This window comes from Hippichthys cyanospilos, chromosome 18 (genome assembly GCF_059441005.1).
Source record: "Hippichthys cyanospilos isolate Australia breed blue-spotted pipefish chromosome 18, RoL_Hcya_1.0, whole genome shotgun sequence".
In the NCBI taxonomy this organism is placed as follows: domain Eukaryota; kingdom Metazoa; phylum Chordata; class Actinopteri; order Syngnathiformes; family Syngnathidae; genus Hippichthys; species Hippichthys cyanospilos.
The window spans coordinates 8,173,459-8,186,860 of NC_142386.1; the positions used below are offsets into that span (position 1 = coordinate 8,173,459).

Consider the following 13,402-nt stretch of genomic DNA (forward strand, 5'->3'; position numbering starts at 1 on the left):
TTAAACTTTTCTGATGGACAAAGCTTCATCCAGCTGTCACTCTCAATAACCAGATGTATTCTTTCGGCAAGGACTTTGACATGTGACAAACACTTCCCACTTGATGCCTGCCAACCATCTACACAATAACTTTCTATTGGATGTCAATCAAACCCATCTTTGTCATCGAATCTCCGAAGGTGGTCCCATTCTGCTCAACTAAGTGTGCTTTCAATCATTCAAAGTGGAGACAGGCAAATACAATTGCAATTTTTGCAATGTTTGTTGGAGGCATTGAACCCAGTGAATATTTAATGCACATTCATTGAACCCATTCATCGTAATTTTACATTTTCCACACTGCGTTGCACTGCATTTCCTATCCACTAACCCTAAACCTAACCATCATCACAAGAGATTCCCTAACTACCTCTCAGCCTAACCGCAAACTAAAATCCAATTTAAACATATATGTACGAGGAAAATCTTGACCCTCAAATGTCTGAACTTGTGGGGTCCATCAAAACGGTCCCCACAAAGACTATAAAACCTAGGATTTGTTCCCCACTGAGGAGCAAAATCCAAGGACGGACACATACACACACTGAGTAAGGCTTCGACTCTGTTGGGTCCCTCAGACTGAAAATAATTTTCTTCCTAAGGGGGGTTTGGTAAAACAAACAAAAAAAAAAGTGTTTCAGAACCAACTGTAATAAAGTAGCCTAATTTTCTTAATCTTTGGAGACTAAATGCATTCGTGATCTGACAAATGTTTGCCATGTGACTATGCAAGTATTGAATGGCTAACATGTGGGCTGTTACACGTCACTGTCATATGGCCTATCAATCAGGAGACGACACTGGGGAAATTAAAATCCTTCATGAAAGTCGATCTGTACGTCCTGGACCTTCTTACTATGCTTATTATCATTCCGTTTTTTTCAAAAGCAGTTACATAATATGAGACTCCAAGGCAACGAACAAATGTTGTAAACCCCTCTTGAAAAAGTTAAAATAAGAAAAAGGGAAGATTCAATGAAGCGTTAAAAGTAAAACATCTATCCTGTAAACTGCAGTTTCAGCTACTCCTAATGAGGCTCTTGGGAAGGAACTTAAAAAAAAAAAAAAAAAAACTAATTTGGTACTTTATTCAGCTTCCCCAGCATTTTATTTCAACTGAAGCAGACTTGTGAATCACCAGGTGTGCAAACATCTGTTCATTCGGGAAAACACACACTCAAAAGGAGGACAAACAGCCGCAAGCCATATTAGCGGAGACAAGGCGGCACACCATACAAGTCACTTCCCCCAAGAGACATCTCAGCAGTGATCAATCCAGCTTATGTAGAGATCAATATCTCGACTAGTGAATAAAATCTCCATTCACAAACACCATGCGACTATTCAAACTGGACGCCTTGATTATTATTTATATTGATCAATAATTAACTCTATAACGATTATATAGAGGGGTGTGTCTAAAGTACAAACAATTCCACTAATAAACTGCTTGTTCATGAATATTGCAGCTTGGTTGCATAAAACTTGTGGTGATTCAACGTATAGTAGGAAAACGGCAATTTGTTCTGACATTCACAAAAAAATGTAAGCCTTTCATATCTTTGTCACAAACGTTTTTGAAACAGATCTTACATTGTATCCTAATAATTGCACAAGTGGTCAAATAGTTGTACTGTATATCCAATAAATTTGATTGACGGAAGCAATGTTTTGAAAACCTCTAAAATAAGCATGTGAGATATTCATTCATTTACCCTCTCGTCCAGCCGCGGATCGAGATAATGGGCATGCTTTAGGACTCTGGTAGAAATATGCTCAGTACACTTAAAAAGTCAATCAGCTGTTGTGATTCCCACACATTGGATACAGGAATGTTGCAAGTGCCAGTTAATGACGTGAGGTAAACAATGAAGAGGATAGCTCAGAAAAGTGTAACATGAGCATAGAAAACCTCATTAAAATAACAAACATGAGAATTATGTCTCTAAATCCACTACAAATGACACTGATGAATGTGTTGCCTGTAGGGTGTACTTACTACCCATCAAAACAAATAAAAAATAAAATAAATTCCTCAAATACAGGTTTATAGTTTGTATTTTTCTGCCCCTCGCCAAATAAATGACATTTCCACAACAACTGGATATCTTTATAAGCCACATGTCTGTAGGTAGGCATAGATAACACAACCTATTCCACGCATGATTTGCTCTTAACCCCTTCCATGTGCACCTCAATCCTACCCGGGCCTCTCACTATACATTGTAATTAGCTGCTCTAAATCCCCAAGGCCCATGCTGCTTGGATACAAACCAGTTCTTCCTTAGATTCGAACAATGGTCGTGAGTAGGGCCTGAAGCTAAAATAGAGCATGCACACAGTGACATTCAAGTTCAGGTTCACCTTTTTCCCTCCGAACATAAAACCTCTCTCATCCATTACAGCGTATGACAATAAGGCTGGGCGATATCCAATACGATTACAATTTTAATCCAAGAAATCAACCCATCAAATATTTAAAGAAAAAGATTCCTGTGGAAAATATTGAGACAAAAATAATGAATACGGATTTAAAATCAGTTTTAACCTAAATTTAACATTCATAGCCTGTGCATAACTTACTTAAAAGGATGGTCAAGCTTTTTGGCGGTTAAAAGTTAATATTTGATGATAAATAAATTGATCATTGTTTTTCATGTACAGTTAATACCTTTACAAATACATTTTTCTACTTGCTGTCAGCTGAAAATAACACCACCTGTGCTCAAGGTTCGGATAACTACCAATAATGTTTACCAATTGGTCATGTGACATTCATAAGCTGAATCGTGATTGTATGTTACCTCAGCATTGAGTACATGTTATGTAATTTTAGGTTGACAGCAAATTGAAAAATTTGATTCTAGAAACATTAAGTGTGCATTAAAAATAATTTATCAAATGAATTGTAGCATTTTTTACTTTTGACTGCTGAAAATAGCTAAATAGATGGACAGCCCCTTTTCTAAATAACATGATGAAGTAGTTAGTACTTAATGTAAACATGTCTTGTAAACCACCCATTCAACATTCTGCCATTATTGTAAAATCTCAATTTCACGAAATCGGTGATTTTCAGATTTTCTTTCAGATCATCTTTTTTTTTTTCTAGTTCTCACCTTACATCCATGTTCTACTGCTTGCGAAACGGATCGTATGCCAGAAAACGCCCACACTGTGGACAGTCTGTGCTGTTCAACAGATTTAGCGTGTGGGCATCAAAACCATAGCACTTCCCATGCATTGGTTCATGTTCTAAAGAGAAGGTATCACACACTGTGCAGAGGAGAACTACAAAGGGGGAAGCTATTAAAATGAAAGCATCTGTCGACAGCCCAGCAGGCAAGGCCGCTGATTGTACCGTCTGCTTCTTGCACTCACTCGCTCAATTAGAATACTACACAGATAGGGCAATGAGAAAAAAACAATCCAAATGTTTCAGCCTGAGCAATAAGTCATGTGGCATAATAGAACGACTAGAGAAACCTGATACCAAGCCTTGATGGTAAAACTTATTTGATTAAATAACCTTCGTGGCAAGAATCTTATTTGCAACCTAATATTTTCTTGACTTCCTGTGTTGCCTATTCTGTTCGTTTCTGCCTGTGTTGAGGATGTTGACTGTATGTGTTGATAGTGCATTTCTTAATTTATATTTCATTCGATTTTAACTTGTATCTTTGGTCAAGCACAATGGCTAAGGCGGGCATCTAATACAACTGACAGAATGCTGCAAAGAAGAATGAGACAAACAAAGAAGACTGCAAAAAATTCTATGCATTTTGTTAATGGAGATGGGTTTTTTGTTGTATTTCTTCGGTTATTTTTATGAATGCATCTTTAGTTTTTGCTGCATTTTTCTGTTAATATGGATACTACTGTTTTTGTTTGAAGCTGATTTAAGATCTGTGTTTTTGCATTTGTTCTGTTTTGTTTGATTAAATTTCTATTTTGCTGTGATTTCTCATTTTTGATTCAGTTTTTTTTGTTTGTTTGTTTGCTTCATTCCTGTTTTTAGCTTTCAGCCTGTTGTAGTGCGTTTGCCCCCATCGGCCACCACATTACAGAGATATAAAACTAATTTAGCCATTTTCAGAAGTAAAAAGTTAACATTTTGTCGATCATTATTTTGATAACTAATTGATTTGGTCCGTGATTTGTTGTCACGGGGGCCATTTGTACGTTTGATGTTGTTTTCAGTCGACAAGAAGTGGAAAAATTTTTTCTTTAACGGTATTAAATGTACATGAAAATAGTTTGGTGGTAAAGTTGATTATTTATAAAAAGGGTATTCTTTTATTGAATTTGGGCGATATCAGATTGCATGTCTTTAGATGTTTATCTACTGAACAGAGCCCAGTAGTGGAAAGTGGTGTATTGAGTCCTCACAGTTGAGTCTGCTAAACTGAAAGCAGAGAGATGATAGCTCTTCTGCTATGAGTTTGTTAGTACGCTGGGTACAAAAACAGAAGCAGCCTTTTGTCTATATTGTACCCATTGATTGTGAGTGTGTTTAACCGACAAAGATTCAGGTTAAGTCGTGAATTACAAATGAAATGAGGGAAAGACCCCAGGGAAAACATCTCGTCATAATGGCACCATCCATGAATCAGAAACTGTTTGGAGGAAAATGAACCGCGATGGCCTGAAATGTCTTGTGCAAGCAGCCAGTCGACCCCTGCAGACAGACAACCTACGGGCAAGAAAAGGCTAAGCTACAATGAGGCCATCAATTCTTAATGACGTGCATAGGTTTCAGAAGTAATTTCCGCCCGATTAGAAAATTCCAGACTGCTTGACCAAGCAATTACAGAGCAAGATTAATATCCGTGATTCACTAAGTACAGTAGTTATGAATTTCAGGCTTATTCACAGAAAACCTGAAGTAACAAATGACCTCCAGCTATATGTGTTTGATCACATGAGACTGTCTGGATGTTGCTCCAAAGCATTCATCAGACGTCTCAACTCGTAATGGCCACATCTCTCGCGAGCTGCTCCTTGCTCTCTCTTCACCCCTTTTTTTTTCCTCGTCTTCTTCATTCCGCTCGACTACCCTGAATGCTTAATCAAGGCGCTTGCCTTCCGGGAGCATGTAAACACGATGGCCACGCCATTGGTCAGAAGGCCCATGATCCTATATGTCCATTGGCTGAAGGGAACATCGCACGGATGGCAAAAGAAGATGGTAGGTGGTTAGGATGATAACCGCTGACGATGGCTGCCATCTATGATAATATAACAGACAACGCATACACAAATGCAAACGCACACAAACACATACACACGCACATAGTGCCCCAGTCCCCGAGGGCATAGTGAGGGTCCCCCGAGATCACAAAAGCAGAAGCACACAGACATATGACACACCCTCTAACATCAAGCACAACAAAGGGTTTTCAGAGCATAGCCTGTGTGAAGCAGACCTTCACACATTAAAAACATAATTGAAAGACTTATCATGATTTTGATGACAGTTGAAGAATAAACTACTAATTTCAGTGTCTGTGTCAATTGTAATCTTATCCTTTTGAGACAAACAGTAATAGGGTTGAGCATTTGGTCAGCTGTCATTGATAAACACTGCTGTTAATTCGTGGTCGACCAAGACTTTAAAAATTATTCACTAAAAACATCCACATTGAATAGAACCAAGTTTGGGGGAGGCCTTTCCTGCAGAGGCATACAATACTGCAATAGCTACCATTACACCGCTACGCCATTACACAAAAACAAACAAAACTCAAGTGACAAAAATAAAGTCATATTCAATTTTTACAAGTGAACCTAGCATACTACAACAGTACTTTGATGATTGCCACACTTAAATGGAAAAAACGTCTGCAAAAGACCGCCTTGACGCCAATCGTATTTGGTGTTTTGTTGCACCACGTAGTGGCCAAACGGTTTACTATTTGTGTGCTTAAAAACACATATTGATTTCGTAGTCATTTTGCTTTCATTAAAGACAATATTCGCACAGCTTCCGAACATAATAGAAAAAGTTGTGAACTTCCCAGAGGGCAGGAGGGCTGTATTATTTTCAGTGCAAACAATCTATAGTGGCTTAGTTTTTGTTGCCGTTTAAAATTTGACGTGTAAAAGATAATGAACAATGAGTATTTATACCCACTCACTTCAACAGTGTCTATGAAGAAAAGGTCAAAGTCTAAAGTAGGCCATCACAATTAAATATACTGTATAAAAAAAAACAAATTATCTGCCAAATTCTTTTTGAGAGGAAAAAAACAATAAAATCATAATCAAATTACATATGACTTTTCTACCGCACGTATATTTGCATTGAAGTATAATAACAACATAACCAGCTGAGCCAAAAGAAGCATCTATTATTCATATGGTTGTCACTGAATGAACCCTGGCAGCCTCGGTTCAGAGGAAAAACATCTTGGCAGGGAGCAGCCAAATTAGAATTTTGACTTTGTGTCACATCTCTCCCTCACTCTTTTCAACTGGGCTCATTCTCATCGGGGTGGACAAGGCGTAGTTTATTGTGGCTGTCTCAACAGAAGTGACACTTTTCGGTACACCAGCATTAATCTAATAAGAACCCATATACTAACTATATAATATTTCTGACTTTAAACGGACAACAAAAATTCTATTTTAATTATTTAGCAAGATAAGATTAATAACATTACAACGTAATAAAATAACGAAGATATTTTAATTTAGTTCAAATGAACACTTTTGATTAATTAAAATAGCTTTGATACAGCTCTTGTAATCAATTAAACTATATTGTACAGGTGGACCTTTGTGTTTGCTGAGTGTGTATATTTCAGTTTTATGTTTCCATTGACTATACATGAACGCCTACAAACGTAATGAAACAATTCAAAAGGGGCCAATAATTTAACCCGAGCGCAAACTGTGGCACCAAGAAATAATAAGTCAGCTTTATTTCTTATTATTATATCATTATTACATTACATTATTTAATGTATTTATAGTATTGAGTCTTCTGTCTTCTGTTTGCGAAATTTCATTCCTTTTCAGTGAAATCTGAGCAGTTCACCAGGGTACAAAATAGCAATGTAACATTAATGTAAGTGAATACCTACAAACAAGCTAGAATACACAATTTTAGTTTTGCAAAGCGCCAAAAATAAATTCAGGTTGTGTTAAAAAAAAACCCAAAAAAACATGGATTAACACCTGTTCAATTGAAGCTTTCACAAGATTAGTGCAGCACTGAGCATTTCCCACAATGTATGTATAAAAAAAAAAAAAAAAAAAACTGTTGTGGGAAAATTAGACATGAAGTGGATTACATAAGCAAGGACCTGAGCAGGTCCAAAGGGAGAGAGGAAGATGCTTCAAGACAAAGCAGAAAAATCTTGCATGGTAGCGGCAGTACAGATTATGTTGTTACATAACTCTGCTTTGGGCTGACACAAAGACTTTCTCCCTCGCACAGTGTATATGTGTGAGACGACAACTTTGATATCTGTTTCTATAGCTACCATGCAGATATTTGCTTCATCGACTGACCAGAAAAATGAAGGTGCTTATTCCTTTTTTTTTTTTTTTATCTATGATCTGTGATCTATGAGGTTAAAATGGTTTCCTTAATATGTTAATTTTTGTAGTCAAGTCATAATTGGCATGTTTGGTATTGTTACCATGATCAGCAAAGGTGTGTTTTCCCCATCAAGGTTAAAGCCACGGCCTGCTAAAAAAGATTGAGGCAGTTATTGAGTGACAGATGTGGGTGGTTTGTCCCATATTGATTTTGTAGGGTGAAATAAATGTGATTTGCTTGCCTGTATTTACTCTGCTGGGATGCTATTCAGAATCACTTCTGTAGCGCTCTTTGCAATCGGTCACGTGACAGCCAAATAACTGCCAACATCAAACACTTTGAGACAGAACTAGGACTGGGTCAAAGTAAGCCAGGAGCAGCAGTGAGGTTGGCTGCATTTATCACAGATGATAGACTGCTGACCGGAACAAAGGTTTAACGGCCTCTGACAAATATTTGGTGTAGCTGCAGCATGGGAAACACCATAAAGTACCTGAAGGGTAAAATATGGGAGCATTACGCTAAGAAAAAAAAAAGGAATGAGGAACAGGAGAGAGAATCTTATTCCCCACATTGACATTCAAATATAGGTATTGTGGTTCTCAGAACTATTGGTCCTGACCCTTGGTACTAACAACACGACGCTGTTCTGAAATCACGTTCAATCACCAAAGCACTAACAAAGGATTGAATTTGCTGGCGTTGACATGTGGCACCTGTTGCCATTGTTTACCGGTGGCTGGGGCTTGGTTATAGCTCCGTCTAGCAGAAATTCCCCGCTACTTAGCAGTGTTCCATATAGGCTGGTGTGACAGATGTAAATGCCTCGACGCAATTTAATGCTGATCGCTTGACAGAGTTGCCGTTCCTACTGATCATTGTTAACAAACTGTGCTGATTCAAATGTGCTGTTTCAACCAGAAAATTTGTCTGTAGGACCAAAATTTATGGGAAGAGATTTGGAGGAGAAAAGAAGTGAAGCACATTTGAAATGTCAGTAAACAAACATGTTAATCATAAAAAATGTGTAAAGGTAGGTCATTCATAAATGTAAATATGATATATATGTGTAAAATGTATGTGATTCAAATTTGAAATTACCTCTAGATACGTTTTTTTTTTTTTTTTTCAGCTTGGATAAACCTTTAACCTGTATAAATGCTGCAAAAAAGTACTGGTAGTCGTTGAAAATTGGTTTATTTTGCTTTTCCCTTTTGTCATTGTTAGAAGGATACAGTTTTAGATAAACTGACATGATTTTTATAGATAACAATCTTATTTATGGACGGTGTGGCAAGTAGGGGGCGCAAAATCTTTTCTCTTTCCTAGGGGGGCTTTGGAAAATATAATTGAGAAGCACTGACTTAAACTGATGAGAGGGCAGCCCTCTCTGCACTGTGACTTAAGTGAAATTTGACGCTCCTGTAATCTAAAATTCTTGATGGCTAAGTTGTTGTGTATGCATATTCCTGATATGATATGATACACATACTGTACTGTATGACAATAATTGATAGATCACTTGACACAGCAATTTAGGGATGTGTGGTCACGATATAAGATTGAACCATTAACACTGGCCGGATGGAATGTTTGCCTCATGGCAGGAAATCTACAACAGACACATCTCTAGCCCATACATTTTGTTTCAGGAAGTGTGTTACTAGTACACACCATTTACAACCACACTGGAGTCATATTCCAAAGAGTGATTCAGTGACAGCATAACAGAAAAGAGGAAGCTATAAGAGCAGCCCTGTGAAGCTAAGAGCCAGTGGGCTCATTTTATTCTGATGCAAAGAGCTCATAGTCAAGCCTGGATGGTAAGGATTATTGTATTGTTGAGAATGTGCCTACTATTGTTCACATACGGCCTCTCACATAATGTGAAGTGTGAATTAGCACATGAGGTGTTAAGACTTTCTGGCTTAAAATCATTACGGAACCAAAATAGCTATATATTACAATAATACAACTGAATGCTATGATCCCAATTGATGAAAAATGCACTTATTACCTTGACCTACTCTATTTTAAAAAGCGCACTGATGGAAGGCTCGATAATGAGCTCATCTATTCTAGGGCAATGAAACATTCACATAAAAAAAGTTATTGATTTTTTGTGAATACTGTATCTACAAAATGGTTACATTTTTCCTCAGCAGTGGTCACAGAAGTTCAACTTTAAAACTAATACAACTACACATTATGCATAGTTATTCCTAAATAAATGCAGTAAATGATTTAATACTATTGTCAAAAGCAAAAAAAAAAAAAAAAAGAATCTGCTCAAAATTTGCATATTTTAGCATAAAGACTGGAAGCAGAGCAGCGCTTTGTGTGGCTTTGATCTCACTGCACATATGATATACTACTGTTTACGCTATGCAAACTCCATTAAATCAGTGTTTACTGTCATTGGGCACAGGCCATAGTCGATAAATGAGTGTACGGAACTAATTGTTAGTGATATAGTTTTCATTGTTCATACAATTTCAACTAATTTGCAGGCTGAAGATTGATATGACATCAACTACAGGAACTTGAGCTACATTAACAGAGATGTCCGCCCTGGTAACTCCTTAGGGCAGTTAATTGTGCTAACTGAGTCAGTGGTTTGGAAACAGGATTTTAGACTCTTTCCTGAAATATTCCATAAAAAAAAAAAAAAAACTTTAAAAGACTTTATTCACTAATCAATGGTTTTAAATTCCTTAATTTTTTGATTGAGATAACGTCAAATACTTGACCCAGAAAGCCTGGAGGAATATACCTTTCAAGGCTGACATAGCAGTATGTTTGTCGGAGTATTTATTTTGACCTAATTTTTCTGAATATACACTAAGTCACATGTTTTTTTTCATACTGCGACTTCAACTCAAGACAGACATCTTTTTGGATAAATTCATCAAAAATACTTGGAAACCGTCAAAAGAAAGCAGGTGAATAAATGTAAGATGAAAAGTAGCAGTAGTTATGTAACACTAGCAAGTGGCATGACAAGGAAGCTCTATTTATGGCATAAAAAGATACATTGTGTATATGAGTATAATATTAATATAAATATAAAAGGTACAACAGCACATTTGGACTACGCTCTGAGTTGCCGAACAGTCAAAGGGAAGCATCCATGACTAGGGAATGGAGGTTTTGAGTGAAAGACCAAGCTCTACTGATCTTGGTATAATTTTTCAGGGATTTATACTCAAAACAACTGATAATTTTGTTTTGACTGCTCCAATTTACACTCCAGAGCGTCTTAAAGAACTAAAAAAAAAATTAAAATTCAGGGCATCCTTAATTGTTATTATCAAGAACAGTCCTTAAAGAACGTATTCAACAAATGACTCAACACATTCCATCAAAATCTAGATGGAAAGTGAGTGAATTAGTGGTCACTCCAGATGACTGATGTGAAAACATTGCCTACTGTAAGTGGCCAAGTACACTAAACAACATGTCCGAGAAACAGCACAGCAGTAAGAGCAATAAGTACTGGATTAAAAATTCAACATCAGACAGCCTGTGCCTTGCATTTGGTAGCAAAATGCCAGCAAGAATGCGACGTTACCACGAGCCAGGAATGGGGGCAGTCAAGTCAACGGGGTTGTTATAGACAACTACAGTAATGCAGGCTAATTGGAAGTCCTAAGAAAAGTGCTCCACTCCCACTGTGAGGAGTGGATGCAGCGGTGTTCACAAACAAATGAGCACTCGAGCGGTGCAGGAGATGGAGAAGGAGACTGAGCAAAAAATGCACCAAGACAAATGGGAAGTGATGAATTGAGGGGGTAACCAGGCAGGAGGTACCTACTGCTATACAGGGTGTCAATCCAAGAGAGTCGAGGCAGGCCATGAGCACTAAGGGGCTCCATCCTCCTTTTTTCTACCTTCCTTCGCTCTCCCCTGAGCCAAGTCAGTCACTCTGCTATCCTCCTTCTTCGTCCGCCCTCTTTTAAGTTGCGGCTGTTCGCCGTGCCTCTCTTCCCGATCTTATCCTTGCGATAAAGCTTTCATCTCGGAGCGATGAGCTCAAAGAGGAATTTGGATGAAATGTCAAGAGGCACCCTGGGGTCCAACAGGCGTACCAGCGAGTGAGCCAGAGGAGTCTATGAGTGAGAGAGTGTGTGTGCGCGCGTGTGTGTGTATAGCTCAGATGGTGAGCGAAAACAACAGGCTGGAAACGACCAAAGCCTACCGTTGCTAGGGGAAGGGAGAAGCACTCCCTCGCTCGCTCTATGGCTTGCTCGCTCTCTCGCAGTCCACCCCTTACTCTCTCTCTCTCTCTTTTGGTTTCTATCTTCAAGAAGAAACTGTGTTCAGAAGTGACGTCTTGAGTGCTTTCACCCATTTGTACTAACGCAAAGGTTTAGTTTCTATTCCAGTTTTTTGTGGTACCTGATTCATTTGGGTTTTTTTTTTTGATTAACAAAAGCTGGTTTTCACTCTTAAATTTTTATAATTCATTTAACTTGAGATACAATTTTAACTATTAGGGATGTCGGTATTGAATCTTTTTCAACTCAGTCTACTGATTTTTCCACCAAATAAGAGTTTTTTTTTAATTTAATAATAATTTGAATTATTAATCATGGGCTTAACAATAAAAATATTTGAAAAAGATAACCGCTTAGCATTAATTAGCATTAGTGAGCTAGCAATTATCATAAGGTCAACAAACTAACTGCCATTTAGTTCACATGTATAATGTCATATGTGCATTAGACATGTAATAGCGTCACTTACGACGCTTCAACAATATTACATGAATAAATTTGAGAGTAGCTGCCTGTTAACTACAATGAAGTAAACAACAAAAAGTGTCGAGCAGACTGAGCATGCTCTAAAATGAAACATTTTGCAGCAGTATCAGTGCCAGCCAATCTCATTCACAGATGATTGGTATCAAAATCAGCATAAATGCCTGATTTACTCTGTCAACATGAATAGATAAGTTTGTGTGTCTAGGCAAACTAAAACCAGCTTAAAAAAAATTGCGTTCAACAAAACAGTTATAAGAAAAAAAGGTCCATCGGTTGAAATGTGCTACTCCAGCTTCTAACAATAATGCATGTTACAATGTTGTAAACACTGACAAAAACTGAAGCGGAAGTTTTATTGACTGTCACATTGTTGGCTTGTTATGTTCTCAAAAAAAAAAAAAAAAAAAAAATCACAAATATCAATCACGTCAGCTGTTTGGGTCCTAAATAGAGAAGATTGGTACAAAACTGCTTGGTGTGTTGAAACTATTATTTCAATACTGTCGTTGAAAGATACGGTTAGGTGGTGTATTGTGTGAACCTGGTTTGAATGAATTAATTACACCTGTTTGAGGGTTCAATAAATTGCTAATGTTGCCATCATTTTTATCAAACCAAAACAAATACTTGAGTAGATTTATTTTGACACGAATCAAGCCCAGAAGCAATATGAAAGCCTCACTTGAAACCCCTGCCAGGTCCCACAAACATTCATCCTCCCCCCGTCGACCTCCTCTAAAAACTTCAATTAGGACACAAAGGCTGACAAGAGGACCCCCTCCCCGGGTAGCCCCACCTCAAGCAGCAGCAGGCCCCGAGCATTGCTCTTTGTCTACTCATGTGAGCCAGCCAAAAAAAAAAAAACACACACACACACACACACACACACACACACACTGGTGTGTTAATGTATCTCTGCCAAGGCATTTGGAACACACATTAAGTGATAATAATGGGAGTGAAAAAACATGAGCATGTTTTATGGAGAATAATACGCTTGAACGCAGATTTATAAAAAGGGAAAAGCCATCCAAGCGAAGGAGAGAACAGCAGA

General features: G+C 37.8%; 1 protein-coding gene across 3 annotated transcripts in view; it reads right to left on the reverse strand.

Annotated features, from left to right (window-relative positions):
- The window catches only part of abr (ABR activator of RhoGEF and GTPase), an 82,692-nt gene that overhangs the window by 55,819 nt on the left and 13,471 nt on the right, over nucleotides 1-13,402 (reverse strand). Inside the window, exon 1 of one of the 3 annotated variants that reach the window (XM_088440735.1) lies at nucleotides 11,400-11,738. The exons of 1 other annotated variant lie outside the window; for it this stretch is intronic. In XM_088440735.1, coding sequence (XP_088296861.1) covers nucleotides 11,400-11,460 — 61 coding nt within the window. In that variant the 5' untranslated portion in view covers nucleotides 11,461-11,738. Of the gene's footprint in view, nucleotides 1-11,395; nucleotides 11,739-13,402 lie in introns of those variants that run through there. One more of the 3 variants, XM_088440736.1, reaches the window with a different exon arrangement.